General features: G+C 33.8%; 1 protein-coding gene across 1 annotated transcript in view; it reads left to right on the forward strand.

Moving 5' to 3' along the window:
* AGPS (alkylglycerone phosphate synthase) overlaps positions 1 to 18,455 on the forward strand; it is a 160,773-nt gene that overhangs the window by 93,374 nt on the left and 48,944 nt on the right. The window contains exons 11-12 of the mRNA XM_044242402.1: positions 3,746 to 3,873; positions 13,924 to 13,975. Coding sequence (XP_044098337.1) covers positions 3,746 to 3,873; positions 13,924 to 13,975 — 180 coding nt within the window. The remainder of the gene's footprint in view (positions 1 to 3,745; positions 3,874 to 13,923; positions 13,976 to 18,455) is intronic.

Here is an 18,455-nt window from a genome sequence, read left to right on the forward strand (position 1 = left end):
AAAACCTGGGAACTTGGAGTTTAGTTTTAAGAAGAAAAGTGTTCCTGTCTGCAATCATGGCTTATTCTGACCTTTTCCTTAATGGATTTCAATCTGGTGACTTTTGAGTTTCAGCAAGTATTTATTAAAGTGTTCTGTAATCTGTGGTCAGATTAGAGTTAAATAGAGATGATTCCTGTGTTTAGGATTATATGCCTGTCAAATTTCAGTTTGTTTGTAGAAAGGACATTTAACATGAGGTGTTAATTCCAAGGCTACCAGGAGCTTCTATAAATGTAAAAAGGGTTGAAAGAATTACAAATAAGCTTAGTGGTACTGTCAGCATAGTGGTAGGAAAATTAGCAACTTTAGAAATTAAAGTGATACCACTTGTATTGATAGGAACGAACAAGTGTGGTAAATAATTCTGTACTGGTGGATGAGGGGACATCATAGTACTAGTAGTTTACTTGTCAGCCTTTTGCCTCTTCTCTGGCAAAGATTTAGAAGTTCTTTTAGGTGCCTTTTATAGTGTAAGATACTTTTATAGCATAAGATACAAATTTTCCAATTTGCACAAGGTATAACTGTTAGCTCCTTATTTAAAAAAAAACTCTGAAGTTTCATTTGTAATTCGTTTAGAGAATTAATTAACTTATCATGGTTATTTTTGTAATAGCTTCATCGAAATATAATTCACATGCTGTAAAATTCACCCATTTTAAGTGTATCTCTTAGAAGGGATAGTTCCTGAGGTTAGTGTTTGGGATTCTTTTCTGAGCATATTTGGCATCTTGAGGCATATTTGGTGTCCTGTGCACTATTTCTATATAAGCAAACTAACTGGCGTACAATGTTGCTTTTATCTACAATAAATTTACCTATGTCCTCCCAGTTGCCTTTTACCACATCCTCCACTGATTTGAGAGTGCTCTTAGGCTTGAACTTTTCCATGCTCTATTTGTTGCAAACCAAATAGTTTTCTTTCGAAAGAGATTAGGAACTGTTTTTTGGCTTGTATTCCCTTCCCCCCCTCCCTCCTCAGCCCCTTGAGACCAAATCTCTGAGCTTGAGTCTCTGAGCTTGAGTCTCTGAGCATGGCTCAGGAGGGGAGCAGAGGGGAGCAATGGCATTCTTTTCTCTGAGGACATCCCTACTTTGGTAGCTGAGTGCTAGGGAAAAGGGGAAAGGAAAACAGATTTTCTTGGTTTGCTTCTCCTGGCAAGATGCCATCTCTTTACAAGCCAGGCTAAGGGCAGTTGGGACCCTAGTATTAGTGTGTCACTCCAAGTAGAGCCTCTGTCCCACCAGGTGGGTACAAGAAGGGAACTAACTTCTTTCCATTCCCCTAACCTCTTGGTGGTACTTGCCCAGAATGTAGCCTTAGGAAAAGGTGGCTGAGAGTAGGGTAATGTGGACTAGGACCAGAGGTTTTTCTAAAATTAAAAAAGTCTTCATGTATATATTCCAGAGAAAGGAAGACATACATCCACACAAAAATATGTATATAAATTTACATGTATATTCACAGTAGCATTATTCATATGAAGTAGCCAAAATGTGGAAACCTATGGAACTTTCAGCTCTAGGGAGGGGAGAGGGACTGGACATTGAATTAGTGGTTTAATCAGTCATGCCCATGTATTGAAGCCTCCATAAAAATCACTAAAATGTTGGTTTCAGGGAGCTTGCAGGATGGTGAACACATGGAGGTGCTGGGAGGGTGGTGCATCTGCAGAGGGCATAGGAACTCTGAGCCCCCTCCCATACTTTGCCCTATGCATCGTGTGTGTGTGTGTGTGTGCGCGCGCGCGCGTGCTTTATAATTAAAAAAAAATTGGAAACCCAAATGTCTATTGACTAATGAATAGATGAACAAAATGAATTATATATACAATGGAGTAATAGTCCACAATTAAAAAAGAGTAAGTACTAATACATGCTGTAATAGGGATAAACCTTGAAAAGAGAAGCCAGTCACAAAAGACCACATATTGTAAAATTCCATTTATATGAAATGTCTGGAATAGGCAAACTTATAGAGATTTTATGAGATTTATAGATTTGTAGAGACTTATAGAGATTTGTGGATTTATAGAGATTTACGAGATTAATGATTGTCTAGGACTGAAGTGTATGTGTGGGGAAATGGAGAATGGCTATTTCATGGGTACAGGGTTTCTTTTGGGGGTTATTAAAAATGTTCTAGACTTAGAATTTTTTTTTTTTAAGATTTTGTTTATTTATTTGAGAGAGAGAGCTGGGGGGTGGGCAGTAAGGAGCAGAGGGAGATAGACAAGCAGACTCCGCACCAAACATAGAGCCCAACACAGGACTTGATCCCATGACTCGGAGATCATGACCTGAGCTGAAATCAAGAGTTGGTCGCTTAACCAACTGAGCTACCCAGGTGCCCCCTAGCTTAAATTTTGATGATAGTTTCTTATATTTGTGATTATACTGAAAACATACTGAGTTTTACCCTTTAAATGGGTGAAATTTATGGTTTGTGAATTATATTTCAATAAAGATGCTGAAACAAAAGATAAAGCCTTAGTCACTTCTGTGATCTTTAAAATTTACAAGATATATTTACTTTTTATTTAAATACTAATTGGTCCAGACTTGCAGAGTTTTTGTGATTTAAAAATTATAATAGGGTCATATTTGATATCTTGGTAGGCATTCATTTGTATATGTGATGAGCATACTGTGCTCTAATGTAGTTTACTTTTTAATAATCTCTTAGTTTTTTTTTTTTTTTTAACTCTTAGTTTTTAATCTTATATCCTGTATTGACATTTTGGGTGTATTATAAATGTACTGGGAGCTTTGATTTTTGTGATACTTTTTATTTATTTCTGTTGTTATCATTAAGTTCTCCAATTCAGAGATTTCCCTCTTTCTTGATTCTTTTTTTCATCATTCTCAGAAAATTTACTAATAGTATTAATAATTTCTACCATTTGTACATCAGAAACCACTAATTTGAAAAGCTTGGCTTTGTGAATATAATCATTTTAACCATGTCTCTTCAGATATTTTAGCATAGTTATTTAGATCTCATAGAATGAAGTTTATATTTAACTTGCTTTTCTCCTCTTTGATTTGTCCCTCCTCCGAGTAAGGAGGAAATTTCCACATAAGGAAAGAGCATTTGTTTCATCGGTGGTTCTCTTGTACGAGGTATTTATGGCAGCTACTCTGTCTCTGAAATATCTGGGTTTTTTTGTGTCTTACAAGGGCATCTTAGTATTGCCATTGTCTTCGCATGAATTCCTAGGAAAAAAAGCAGGGTAATAATAGTCCCTCTAATTTCTTCTATCATTTTAAAATTCTCATAGAATTTTCTTTTTGCCCCAGCAAATTTTTCTCACAGTGAAAGTAGACACAAATATCAAAATATACTTTTGTCTGAACATTTGAGGTATACAAACCTGTTGTTTTTAAAAATCTTTTTCTTTTAATAGGTTGTAATACTTTAAAAAGTATTTAAAAGTAACCTTCTTGTAGGAAGGTTACCTTAAAAATGTTGTATTTATATATAACATAAGAGAATGTATTCCAAAACCTTTTTTTTTTAGAAAGTATAAAATTTGTTTAGTTATTTTTTAAAAAAGACTTGAGTAACCTTTATTCCCCACGTAGAATAAATAGATTTAAATATGAATAGAATAAATTAATAGAATAAATAGATAAAATAGATTTAAATATGATTTAGAAAATTGGCATGTGATATATTGGATTATTCCCCCTTCTTTTTCAGGAACTCTTGGTGTGATAACAGAAGCTACAATAAAAATCAGACCAATCCCTGAATACCAAAAGTATGGCTCAGTAGCTTTCCCTAATTTTGAACAAGGAGTAGCCTGTTTAAGAGAAATTGCAAAACAGGTAAAAACAACAACAACAACAACAACAACAAAAACCCACCCATCTATATTTATATTTCAAAAATTCTACTGCATAACTGATTTTGATATGTCACAGATAATTTCATATTTAGTTGTGTTATATATGTGGTTTTTACCCAGTTCTCTATGAAAAGGTAATGTAAAATCATCCCTGTAAGTGCAGTTATTTCTTTATATTTTGGTTTAAAGAGTGCTGTGTGATTTTAAGCCAAGGTAAGATGTGTACTTGGGTTGATGGCTTTGAATGACTCTGCCTTTAATGAATGTTGTATTTTCTTAAATTATTTTTAGGTAGGACATTTTGTGATTAATTTGAAGTATAATTTTTCTTAAACCAAGATAGGTATCGAAGTTAAAGTAATGGCTGAATGTCAAGGATTAAAAAAAAAACAAAACAGAAATTAAGTACAGTATATCAAACTTTCTCAGTTCTTAGAATGTGCTACTACTAGGCCCTACCTACTTTTAAATAACATAATATAGCATAATATAACATAATATACTTAGCTGTAAGTTAAGAAAACTTCCCATTTTTTCTTTCCTTCTTAATAAAAAGATGTATTATTGAGGATTTTTAAAGACCAGGTAATGCCATGTAATTTTATTTCTATGTTCTATGTGTCATTGTAGAAATTCTTGCATTTCTTTAGGCATTTGGTTCATTGTTTGAACTACAGTGGTTTTATACAAAATTTTATTGCACATTTCTCAGTAGGGAGGAAATCAAGGAATAATACTCCAGTCTGTTTCTTTTTGCTTTCTCCAAACTCCTAGAGTTCTTTAGTACTTCCCATCAGCTGTATATTACTGGAATCTCGAGGGCAAGGGAGCTTTCTGACCTGACCCATATAGGTCAGCTTCCAGGTGTCATGAGCAGGGTGAAGGGAGGATCTGATGAGGCAACGGAATGATATCCAGCAGCCATTCCATATGCACTGTAGACTTGGTAAGGTATTGAAATGGAAAGTGGTCAAGAGTCTTACCTTCCCACCATCCCAAGACAACCACTCTTAAGTGTTTTTTTTGTTTTTTTTTTTTTAAGATTTTATTTATTTATTTGACAGACAGAGATCACAAGCAGGCAGAGAGAGAGAGAGAGAGAGAGAGAGAGGAGAAAGCATGCTCCCTGCCAAGCAGAGAGTCCGATGCGGGACTCGATCCCAGGACCCTGAGATCATGACCTGAGCCAAAGGCAGAGGCTTAACCCACTGAGCCACCCAGGCACCCCTCTTAAGTGGTTTAAAGAAGTTAAAATTAGCAGAAATATTTTACATTTACTCACTTACCATTTCCAGTGTTCTTGAGTTCATACACTTAGTTTTGCTTTCTGAGACCTTCATTTTTTTCTGTCCGTTTTCCATTTGCAGAACATTCCCAGCTATATAGTCACCTAATCTCATGGTTGGCAAAGATAATTTTTATAATTTCTAAGTGGCTTCAGTTACTTATCAGATTGCTTCCTTCAACAAAACTTAGCCATAGCCCCTTTAATCTCGATTGTCTTACTGCTAGGTGGGGGAAGAGTTTAAATAAAGAAATATAGTCCTGGAGTGAACATTCTTGAACTTGTGACAGGTTACTTTGGTGATGTTAAAGCAAAAGCGAATGTTAATATTTGAAATTTTTACAAGAAGAGCTTGTAATTCCTAGAATTGGGAGATATTATGTTATGGTTAGAGAGCTAAAATACACAGTAAGTATTATGCTATGTTTGCTAAAATAATGAGTTGGTATAATATTTATATATCATTTTAATATATAAATATATATCAGCACATCTTTTATTAAATATCATTAATATATTATGTATAATTCATGTACTATTAAATATTTGTAATATTTAAAAGCAGGATTATTGAATAAAGGAGTGGAGATAAATTTTAGGAGTAAATATTTGTTAGTCTAATGTAATATCTGAGCACTGCAGTAAAGTTCAAGTGTGTTTTAATATTGTTGCTAAAACCTTTCTCATTTAGAAGCAAAGGAGAGTAATTTCAAATTTAAGATAGCCCAGGTGTTAAAGAGTAAAAGAACTATTTGCAAAACCTCATCGTTTTGCTCGAGGTAATTAAAACCTAGAAGAGTGGAAAGCTAGGTTTTTGTGTTCTTTGTATTTATTTTGTTTTGTTTACAAAATAACTGAGTTCACCAATTAAAAATTAGAACCGACTATTTTCCATAATTAAATTGTATTTTCCTATTAATTTATCTTAATGATTTTTTTATTAAAGTGTTTTCACTTGGTATTATAATTTATTTTTTGTGTTAAGTACTTTTATTTGCTTTCTCTCTGTCAAGCTTGATTATTTCCCTCCCCAAAAAAGCTTTATAGTAAAAGATACAGTTTCTCTCTCTTGTTCAAGTTTTGAGTGACATCTTTTTAACTGGCCATTGTTGTGTCTTTTTTTAATGGCAAAATAAGCAGGAGTGCCAAATTGGATTTTTTTTTATAATCATAGAATTTATAAAACTATCTGGTATGTATATATTTTCAACAAAAAATCTCACTGAGTTCACATTCAGTCTATGTTGGCCAAATCTACCCCTTCACAAGATCTCGACTCTAGAACACAGATTTAGTAGACTTGTCAAAAAGTGTTGTTATGTGATCTTTGAAGTAGAGGTAGACATATTTTGTGCTTTCCTGCTTTTCCATATTATAAATATTTGTATCTTAGGTTTCATTAATGAGAAATGAAGTACAAATATATCATAATCCTAAATTTATAATTTTATTAAAATGGAAATGTTGGATTTAAACATAGTTGCTATAATCTGATGTGGGTTTTGGTACAATTTAATATGCCCCTGGTAGAAAGTAACAGAGAAGAGCTGCTTGTGCTAAAGAAAAGCAGAGGGTGAAATTTTGCTTCATCCTTGCATAAGTCAGTAAAAATTGCCCTTTTATTCATTTAAAGAATTCTTGGGATATTCACCAGTGACCATAATCTAAATTGACTACACAAAATTGTATTGGGTATATGGTTTGGAGTAAACAAAGGTGATGGTTGATAAAGTGCCACCCTGTGGTTAAAGACATCAAAAGAAAGTTCCTTTCTAATCTACAGTTTTACTAATTTGGCTCTGTGTACTTAGTAGTAGACAGTTTTTAAAGACCTACATACATACCATGCAACTAGAGAGCTTGCCTTGCTTTGAAACTGATTAAAGAGCCTAGATACATAATATTTTATCCTCCAAAATTGCTTGTATGAATGAAACAATTAGGATAGTTACTGCAGTTTGGAGATATTCCGCTGTTTGTGGAGCATATGTATTTTACTGTTGCACATAAGCATTAATGTTTACCTTCCCTGGAAATGGGTAAATCCTTGTATTATGGTTTAGGGACATTTACATGTCCGTTTACAGAATGTATAAATCTCGTAGGTCAAGAATGGAACTGTGTGCTGTAGTGCTTTGTAACAGTATTCTGAGGCAGAAAAATTTAGAAAATGATCACATTTTGGCACGAGTTCTTCAGTTTGCAATTTGGAATTTCAACTGATAGCAGGAGAATTAAGATCCATTAAAATAGATGGTACATGGTTTATGACTGTGCCAAATTCTTGGTTGAATAATGAGTTAGCTGCTTGTAATTTCTCACTGTCATTTCATAGTACTTCCATTTTTGCAGTATTTTCAGACTCAAGTTGCTTTTGAAATGGGAAACTATACTTTGGATATGTATCTTTTGGAAAGGCGTATACATGCTTGTTTACAATTAGCAAAGTGGGCTCTTTGCATATTTTCATCACTTTTCCTACTGAAGGAAATAAATTAAACAACTTTATACTGACAGCAGAAGGATTCTACTAAGGTCTCTCAACTAATCTTTGTCCATGTGAGGATTGTCCTCTTTCAATACTTCACTGCCTGGTGAGGAACTAGAAAGGAAGATTTAGTGGAAGATTAATGTGATTCTATCTTACAAATGGCAATCCAGTATAATCTCCAACTTAATTCAGTAGATGGGTAAGTAAGTGATTTTTAAGACTTTCTGAGAAAATAGATTTCCCTTTGGAGCCTCTCAGGAGAGGAGAAAGTGTTTCTTAATCAGAATATCCGTTTCAGGTGTATTTTATTATTCTCTTATTGTTTGTTTAAAGATGATAGTGATATCTTTATAAAGTTTTAAGGGAAAAGTGTTGAACTAAGCTCAAAAGCAATTCTTGAAGTCTGAGGTTTCCCTTTCCCAGTAAAAACTTACGAGTTCTGCCCTGTAGTATTGAGGGAGGACCATTTGTTCCATTAATTGGAAAGACTGTGTGTGTGGCACAGATCAGTATGCATTCCTCTGAAAACAGTCTTTCTCAGTATTAGAACTAGGTTTTTAGAATTATAAATTAAAAGGTGGCTTTTTCTCTCCCTTTTGACAAGGGGTGTCCCATTCTACCTACCATCACTTTTATTTCAAGCAATTTTAAACCGATACGATGTTTTTTAGAGAGTTTAGACCATAATTTGGAAAGAAGTACATAGTTCATGTTTGACACCTCAGACTCTTATATCTCAATTCTGATTGTTCTGTCTTAAACTTGATTTATCCTGGAGGGGTTGAAATAAATTAAAAGGAGCTAGGTTTAGCACTCACATTATAAAATAATTAAAACTTCTCTATATTCAGTGGTAATTCTTGGAAATAATTTGTTACATGTAGAAAATGGCATTGCTATTTTATTTTTATTTATTTATTTATTTATTTATTTGACAGAGAGAGAGAGAGAGATCACAAGTAGGCAGAGAGGCAGGCAGAGTGAGAGGGGAGAAGCAGGCTTGCCGCTGAGCAGAGAGCCCCATGTGGGGCTCGATCCCAGGACCCTGGGATCATGACCAGAGCTAAAGGCAGAGGCTTTAATCCACTGAGCCACCCAGGCGCCCCGGCGGGCCCCGGCATTGCTATTTTAAATGAGCGTGTGTGCGCGCGCGCACGTTTGTGTGTGTGTGTGTGTGTGTGTGTGTGTGCATGCACGCACTCGTGAATGCATGTTCTTTCCTTCCTCTGAAGCAGAGTAAATAACCTCGCCAAATGTTTGATTAATTGGGATCTGTACTCTGTGATCCAGCAAAATGTATTAAACTTGAGGACAGTTACAAGACCCACTTTCAACCAAGAGCTAGTCAGAACAAGTCATTACACCCTTACAAAAATGAAAAATAAAAATGACAAACCAGAGACTGTTTGGCATTAACTTTTGGCTCTTCCCTTAATATAAATGGAGGGAAGTACCTACTCTATAAGATGTATTGTTTCATTCTTTAAAACCAAGAGATAATTCTCTTGTTAAAGAACATTCTTATTGTTTACAGTGTGGGCTCCTAGCTGTCACTTCAAGTGGGACTGATAGTTATACCAGTAGCCTTAAATGCTGTCTGATTTCATCTGTGGTATCAGCTCTGAGGAAGATCAAATTACCTGTCTACATTTTAGGTTTTGTTTCTCTGGAGATTTGCAATTAACAGAATTCTCTTCACATACCCTTTTTTGAATTTATTTATTAACTTATTTTTTGTGTATGTATCTGTGTTTGAGATAGTGCTCTTAACTTTATATCCAACAAAGTACATTGGATATTGTGTAATTTAAATAGACATAGTTCCTGGCTTCTAGCAATCACTACAGATGACGTATATCATAATAAATTTTAGGTGTTTAAATTTTTGTATGGTTAGGTACAAGGAGTTTGGTATTGGAGCTTTGGCTTCTGATACAGTATGAGATTACTAGACTATCTCCCAAATAGACTCACGGTTCAGGAATTTGGGCTGTTCTAGAGTCTACACAGAATGTTTTGATTTACTTCTTGAATAAACAAGCCTTTTCAATACAAAGAAGATTCATGTGTTAACCAAGGTAGTTTAGATATAGGAGGACAACCATTCAGTGCTTTTATTTTATATTTCATCTTTATGAAATTGGAATAGCAGAAATCCTGCTGACATTTGAAATGTTTTAGTATTGATTTGCCAGTAACTAGTTAACTAAGAGATACCTTTACAAATAATGTGTCACATGTACAATGCAAGTTCTGGTTTTCTTTGTGATAAGAAAGAGATATGACTTAGTTCCATAAAAACAGATTTTGCAGAAATTTTCTGATGTGTTTCTTATAGGGATTATTTTTTGGAGAAGATGTTTGGATTGAAAAATCTCTTGGGTTTTTAAGTTAGTTTAGAGAATTCTACTCAGTAAATAAGACTGATCAGTGATGGCTTTTTATTTTCCAGGTTTTATATTCAAGTAAATTCCTGGTTGTAGTGTCATTAAAGGGAAGAGATTGCCAGCAATTTAACTGAGTCAGTCTACACTTGTGCTCTCAGGTCAATGTAGTTATTTATTTCTTTTCAGATAGAACAAAGATAATTTGATATTTCCTTATTAGTCGATAATGAGTTTCTCATCTCTTTTCAGATAATTTACTAATATAAAGTATACTTGGGTACAAGTGAGATGACATGAGGAATTCTAGTAAAAATACATTTATCATAGTAGAAAATATATCAATTATTTCATTAACTCCTGTTTGGGTAAGCTGATTTTGTTTGAGTGTTCCTTAAATTCCCTGAATGCGTATTATTAACCCACCAATAAAATTACTTGTTATAACTGTTCCCTCTCAGGTTAGTTCTGACACAAACCACCAGGGGTCACTTTAACTCAAGGACCCTTTTCCCCCCTTTCCTCATCTGTGAAATACTCAGCATAATTGAATAGCGTGGGAATGAATTTAGAGCTCAGATTCTCAGGATTTGTGATGTCTCTAACTTTTAAAGAAATATTTTTAGGTTTTCAAATGAGGTTTTTATAGCAGTTGAAACATAACCTGATCTTAACCATAGTTAAAGTTACCCAGATTGAGTGTTGTTGTTTTTCAAGAGTAATATTATTTTGATCTTTTGATTATAGGAACTTAAACTTAATTAGTTATAGTGGCAAGTTTTCATGTAAAGCTCTAAGAGACTTTTCTTGCTTTGTGTTTTTAGAATGATGCACAGTCATTACAGATTATCAATTGCCAGAGGATCATAAAGCAATCTGGATGCTGTTTTTTAATTTGAGAATTTATTTTATAAGAGAGAGAATGGGAATTTACTCATGAGACTTTACTTGTGATAACTAAAAAACTCATTTACTGACTTTTAAAAGATATGGCACTATGAAAACAGACTAAATACAGCTATTTATTTCATCTGTTTTAATAATAGCTTTAATAATAAAGCTATTATAAAGCTAAATAAACATATTAAATAAAAAAATTTAGAAGTCAGTATTGAAAACTAATATTTATTATCTAGATACAATAAACTTTCTTTAGCTTTTCATTCTTTTGTGGTAGGTGTTAGTCTGGACCATCTACCCTGCTTCATTATAAATAGGAATAGTACATGATTGACTAGTTATGTGACTCAGCTGTCAGGTTAAAATCGTGGTCAATATTATTGAGTATGAGTTGTTATATGTACCAAGTGCCCTGAAGCTTACTTAGTTTTCCAGTTTTTTAATTTGAAAGTTTTAAGCATATAGAAACTTTAAAAGAACAGAGTAATGCTCCTCCGTATACCTACAAGATACATCTTGGGTATAACTGGAGCGATTTCAGTTATACCCAAGATGTACTTTGTAGATAGTCTTTTCAAACCAAGATTTTATCAAGGCCTGCATATTTATTGTATTTTAGTTGTTTCAGAGATGGAATTCCACTGCAGATTTGCTGTACTAGACATAATATACTTCCCTGCCATTTTCTGGTATATGTGTCCTGTGCTGGTTGTTTTCATTAATAGCACTTGCTATAGGTATAGGATTAGTAGAATCTATGTAGCAGTAGGAGATAGAAGTTACAGGTTGTTGTTAGGAATTTAAAAGTTGTTTTTTTGTGGGTGGGGGTGTATCTGGATGGCTTAGTCATTGACTCTTGATCTCGGGGTTGTGAGTTAGAGTCCCATGTTGGGTGTTGACATTACTTATATGTTACTGGTGTGTGTAAGCCAAAACATATAAATATGTTTATTATATGATATTCTATTTATTTTACGAAGAAAAGAAACTTTGTCTAAGCAGGCTTCATATGTCTTACTAGAAGTTGGTACGCCTGGGACTTTTGGGTGGCTCAGTCAGTGAGGTGTCCGACTTGATCTCAGCTAAGGTCTTGATCTCAGGGTCTTAAGTTCAAGCCTTGCGTTGGACTCCATGCTGGGCGTGGAGCCTACTTAAAAAAATAAGAATAAAAGTAAATTTTGAAAAAGTTGATATGCCTGTTCAATAGGAACATTTTAGGAAGATTGATTTTTCTTTAGTATTTTGGAAACCAGTTTGGTTTTTAGAAGTGTAACCCAATTATAAAGGTATCTTTTTACAAAGGTTTGAAATTACTCGCATTGTATATTTTTTATTTTATAACTGCATAGTGAATAGTTTTCACGTACATTTTGTTTCAAATATGACTTGAAAGGGGTGTGTGTGTGTGTGTGTGTGTGTGTGTGTGTGTGTATGTACGTGATATGTGTTAAGTCATTTTTTGGGAAGCTTTGTGATGTATTTGAAATTCTGCTTTTCTAGCAGTCAGGGTATATCTTGGTCCTACTTCTGTCTTTTACTCTTGTCTATTTAGCAGTCTTATGACCTTAGACAAGTCTTTTAACTTCTCTGGTTCTAATGTACTCATCTGAAGAATGGGGATAATACCAGTTCTGCTACCCTGAGGGGGTTGTTTCTTATATTAAGTAAGACATGTGAAGTTAAGTTAGACATCACAGGATTCTATAAAAGTGAGGCATAGGTTATCATTATACTATATATATAAAATTACCTAGTACTGTTTCTTTAGATTTGGCAGTGACTTTTTAAAATACAGATTGAATTATCTCGCCTTTAGTGTCAAAGGTGAGTAAATAAATTGTGCAGTGTTCAAAATGAGAATCTAGTCATTTTGTTGTGTGAAATAAAATATGTGAGTGATTTTATAAAATTAAGTATTCATTTAATTAAAAGTGAATAGTAGCAAAAATGCACAATTATATAGTAAGTTTTGTTCTCTTGAATGATCTGCATAAATTTAATGTGTTGATGCAAATTTTATTGATAAATGTGAAAATTTTGTCATCTGAAAGTAACCTCTTGGTAGAACTTTAACCATGTTAAAAATTCACATAGAAAATAAAATTCTGGAGTCCAGTTTGCTTTAATGTTATGGAAAAATTATAGCTAATTTAAACCTTTCTAGTGTTTGTGTTGTAGTATTTCAGCATCACAACATTTATATGGCTATCAGCTCTCCTCATTTTTCTTTCCTTGTAGCATTTAGTGTGATGCCTAGACTGAATTTAACACTGGCGTAGTTTTAGATATGTAATGTTATCCCTCAGAGTTTTGTTGCTATTTCATACAAGTAACCTTGAAAGATTTTAGAATTCTGGACATTGTCTGATAGTGTCCAGAATTTTCTATTTAAAAGGGATTATGAGAAGGGATAAAAAGGGGAGTTCCTAGAGTTATGTAGGAAGGCATCACAGATAATTTTTTTTAAAAGCGCTTTTACTCAAAAAAGTTCCACCATCATCTTCTTCATCTTAAAAGTGTATATCCACTATCATCTTCTTCATTTTAAAAGATGATATAAGAACCTGAGGCCACATTATAATTCACAAGTGGTGTAATGTTCTAGGCATTGATTTTAGTCTTTGAAATTTCTTTGTTCCAAAATAATCCACTTCAAGCCCCAATATTTTGTTTAGGTGCTTCCATAGATCTTTGCTAAGCATTAAGAAGATCTAGTTGCAGACAAATTAAAAATCTGCAACATATGTGTGTATGTATTATACATGGGAATTTCTCCTCCAAGTATTTTATAGAAGTCACTGATGTTCTGTCATCTTAAAGTTATATAAAAAGTTAAGATTTTTTTTTACTGTATCTATTCCTAGGAACTCTACTCTTGATCTCAAATACAGAAAGATGACATTTCTATTCTACCTGTCTAGCTTCTCTACAGTATTAAATTTATGTCACATTTTCTTCTTTTTAAAATAGAGATGTGCTCCTGCATCTATCCGCCTCATGGACAACCAACAGTTTCAGTTTGGTAAGTAAGGAATTGTCATTTTAAACACTGCTCATGAAGCCACAAAATTTGTGAAACAGCTGTTACCTGTCAGGAAGAGTACTGAATGAAGAGGTAGGAAGATGAATGTGATAGTTCCTGTCCTGCAGGAAGCTCTCAGTCTAATGAGGACAGACAGTTACATAAAGAATGAGTGTAGGATTATTGCGGGTGTTGTGAAAGAAGAGTGCACTGGGTACCCTAGAGTGCAAATGAAGGAGTGGTTGAGCCTGTTGAATTTTGCTGCATGTTGACATGGGAGTCAGGAAAGCCTTCTTAAAGGGCGGTAGTGCTTAAGCTAAGTCTTAAAAGGAGAATACAAGTTTGCCTTTTCCCTTTACCAAATGTGTTCACTTAACAGCAAAAAAATATGGAATTGTAAAACCTCAGTGGCATGTTTGTACTTCAAATAGTTTAATATGGCTCAAACAGAGGGTGGGTGAGAGTTGTTGCAAGAGATACCGGATGGGTGGACTAGGGCTTAGCAGGATCGATTTGGATTTTATCTTGTCAGCAGAGGGATTTCATCTTGTCAGCAGAGGGATTTCTTGTAGAGGTAATAAAATAAATTAGATTTATATCGGAGAAAATTCCATTCTACTAGCATTATGCAGGATGGAGTAGAATGGTGCAAGTGTGGACTTAGAGTTGAAATGCTTCAACAGGCAAATTTTGGGGGCCCTGATCAAGGCAGGAGTAATGGAGATAAAGAATAAAGCAGAGATTTCCCAAAGCTCAGTTTGCCAAGGTTCAGTAATGGGAAGAGTTGAGAGCAACTCCCAGATTTCTGATTTGACTGACTGTGTGCATTGAGTAACTGTCTAGAGGAAGAAATGATGATTTGGTGGAAGAGATCTTACAGTGGTTTGCCTCTAAGGTACCATTTGGAATAATCTGGTGGAGAATTCACTAGCAGATAACCATGTTTCTTTTTCTTCTTATTTTGCTTTAAAGTATTTGACTTTCTGATGCAGTCTATCATCTCTTTAATTCTAATTTTATTGCTTCTATATTTCTCCCATATGCTGAAATTGAGTTTGGGATCCAAGTTTATAGAATTGAAGTCTTCAGAGCAGTCTCTAAAATTATAGGAATGATTGCTCAGTAGTAAATATTAATGGCTAAGATAGGCAGGTTTTTGTTTGTTCTACTTAAAAGTAGTTTAGATTTTAATTTAGAGAAGAGTGATTATTATATAGAAACTTAAGGAAGTCATGTTCATATTATATCAAGAGTTAGGTTCTTCCAAGTTAGGTTCTTCCAAGTCATAGCTTTTATTCCTTTAAGTAAATTATTTTCAAAATGATAAAAGCTTAAGATAAATGTGTCCTATAAATAATGAAATAATTAAATCAAATGAAAATGAAGACTTCTGTGTCTTTCGGCCTGTATTTAGAGATGTAGGTCTTAAGAGAGCCATGTAGCTGATTAATAATGTTGTATTATCCATTTATATGCTGTTATTTTAGTGAATTATGTTAGACATAAACATATTTATAAAATTAACTGATTTGACTAGATTTTATTTATAATTGGGATTTTAACAATTTAAAATGAAGGTTTAAAGCAAAGTTCCTCTGGCCATCTTTCGTCCCTATTCCACATTCTCATTTGTCTGTCTAGAAACATGTTCTAAAGCAGGTTTTACCATCTCTAGTCTGGACTGTATCTCTTCTTTCTACTGTTTACATGGCCACCCTTTACGTGGCCATTAAAGTGATTTGTTGAACAGACAGATCTGATTCTGCTTCTTGGCTATCTATAACCTTTTTGATTTCTCCCTACCTGTTGAAGCCTTTCCATCTATATATCTTGTCATGGCTCCATGATCAGGCAACTAAAGAATAACACTTAGTACAGCAAGGGATGTCTAGGACTTTTTACTAGCTGATTAGCGGTGTCTGTACCGTATTGGTTGTTAACAAAGCACAAGCCTTATTATTAGATGTTATTATTTTTCATTTCACCCCTTCCTCTGATGCAACCCTTCAATTTATTATATTGAAATGATATGTTTTAAATATTTTGAAATGATATATATCATTGAGTATATTTAAATGATCTGTGGATTTCCTCTGAAAAACTAAAGTTTGTCAAATTTAGGGGATGATTCTTTATCATTTTTTGTATCTCCTACACCTGTCATATGATAGGCCCTGATATTGATTGACTTAATCATCCACTTAGCAAAAGAGGGTGAATAAATCTTGAATAGCGCTTAGTACCATGCCAGGCACAATATCAGTATCATAGTTTATCAAATACTCCTCACAACTGTTCCTGAAAGTGACTCCCAGTTTACAAATGACTCAAAGACTACATATTTCAGCCAAAGCCCACAGGTTGTATGTGGTAGGGGCAGGGTTGAACGCAAATCTGACTCCAAGGCCCAAGTCTTTTTCCCACCTTTTGAGCTTGCTTCTTTGAAATGTTGGTATTTATTAAATAACTAAAAATGTTTAACAGTGTAACAACTCCAAATTTACTAATCAGACTGTTCAGCTAGTAAATTTGAAAACCTAGTTCCTTCATTTACTATAAAAAATAAAACACAGTAGCCAAAATATATTTAGAATGTAATTAATTTGAAAGGCAACAATAATTTAAGAATAAATAAAAGGTCATATCCTCTTAGGTGACTACTAATGCTTGACACACTTAAGGATAGTATCACTTTTATGATGATTATTCTTCAAAGCTATCATGTCAACTCATTATTTGGGATATATGTGACTAAGTCCCACTAGTGTTAATGGAAATTGTGCAAATAAATTTCCATGTGTTAAGATGACCGTTAAGGATTATTTCACATTAGTGACTTTTGGAGTCATAAATTATGTAAAGATGTGTGGATCAGAAGGCTTATATGGGGACAGATAATTTCAGTTTTTTGCAAGAATATGACTAACATACACATTTATGTTTATTCATTTCTAATTATTAAAGTAGGATAAATTCCATTTGGGACAGGAAATGAATATTTTGATGGTATGTTATTTCTAACTTTATACTTTCTAGTAATAGTATTTTTTAAGGCACTGATTATGCTGGAGAAACATTTTTGACAGGGTACAGTAAAAGAAAAAAAATCTCCCAAATATGTGATCCAGGAACTTGAAAAGATTGCTAGGTTGATCTCTATCTAATCTGCCCTTCATATTTGTTGTTTTTTGTTTTGTTCAGTTATGGCATGGATAGCTAACTCTTTACCTCTGGTTAAGACTTATGTTACTTTGTGTTTCATGTCACAGTTTCCTACTGTAAGTAGTAGAAATATAGTAAGTATAACAGATTCAGATTCTAAAAAAGAAAAAAAAAGATGAATGGGGAAAAAAATACAAGTCATTGTTTTTTCCCCCTAGAAATCTCTCCCCTCCCCACCAAAGAAACTCCTTTGCTGTTTGCACCTATTTTAAAGAAGAGATCTCTGTTTTAAACAAACAAAAACAACATCCCAAAATCTTAAAGCGGTTTTTAAAAAATAAAATTTTTATTTGAAAATAACTTCATGGATTCTTCTCCTACCATGAAACAAGATGGGATAGGGAGGGAGACAAACCATAAGTGACTCTTAATCTCACGAAACAAACTGTGGGTTGCTGGGGGGAGGGGGGTTGGGAGAAGGGGGGTAGGGTTATGGACATTGGGGAGGGTATGTGCTTTTGGGTAAATTGGAAGGGGAGATGAACCATGAGAGACTATGGACTCTGAAAAACAATCTGAGGGGTTTGAAGTGGCAGGGGGGTGGGAGGTTGGGGTACCAGGTGATGGGTATTATAGAGGGCACAGCTTGCATGGAGCACTGGGTGTGGTGAAAAAATAATGAATACTGTTTTTCTGAAAATAAATAAATTGGAAAAAAAAAGAAAATAACTTCAGATTTACTAGAGACTTTAAAATTCTTTATAAAAATTCTTTGTAAACAGTATGCCCCATTTTTCTGAATGGGGGCTTTAGCACTAAGGCCAGATGTATGACTCTTAATCTAACAGTCATGGGAGTTAAGAAGTTGTTACTCTGAAAACAATGAGAAAACAGTAAAAGACTTTCACTCAATTAAGCCCAATCTGCAGGCAAAGATGTTAATTTAACAGACTCTGAGACACTGTTTATGTTATTTTGGCAATTTTAACTTTCTGGGTGTGATTAAGGAAGCAATTACTAGTTTTATGCCAAGAATTCTGGAAGAATTAAGAATTAATTAAGAAACAACCTTAAACTTGGCATTGACTGCATATTTGGTTATAGTTCTGAATGGTTTCTGCATAATTACAAAAAATAAAAGTAAACTCAGCCACCATTGGCTGTTCTTAATGAAATAAAAATTAGTGATGTGATTTTACTATGTATAAACTATACAATTGAAAAATAACCTAAACTATATGTAGTATTTACATATAGTAATTTGAGTTCAAAAAGAAACAAGAGAGGTTTTGTTTTTTTTTTTTTTAAAGATTTTATT

Source organism: Neovison vison, chromosome 3, assembly GCF_020171115.1.
Source record: "Neovison vison isolate M4711 chromosome 3, ASM_NN_V1, whole genome shotgun sequence".
NCBI lineage: Eukaryota > Metazoa > Chordata > Mammalia > Carnivora > Mustelidae > Neogale > Neogale vison.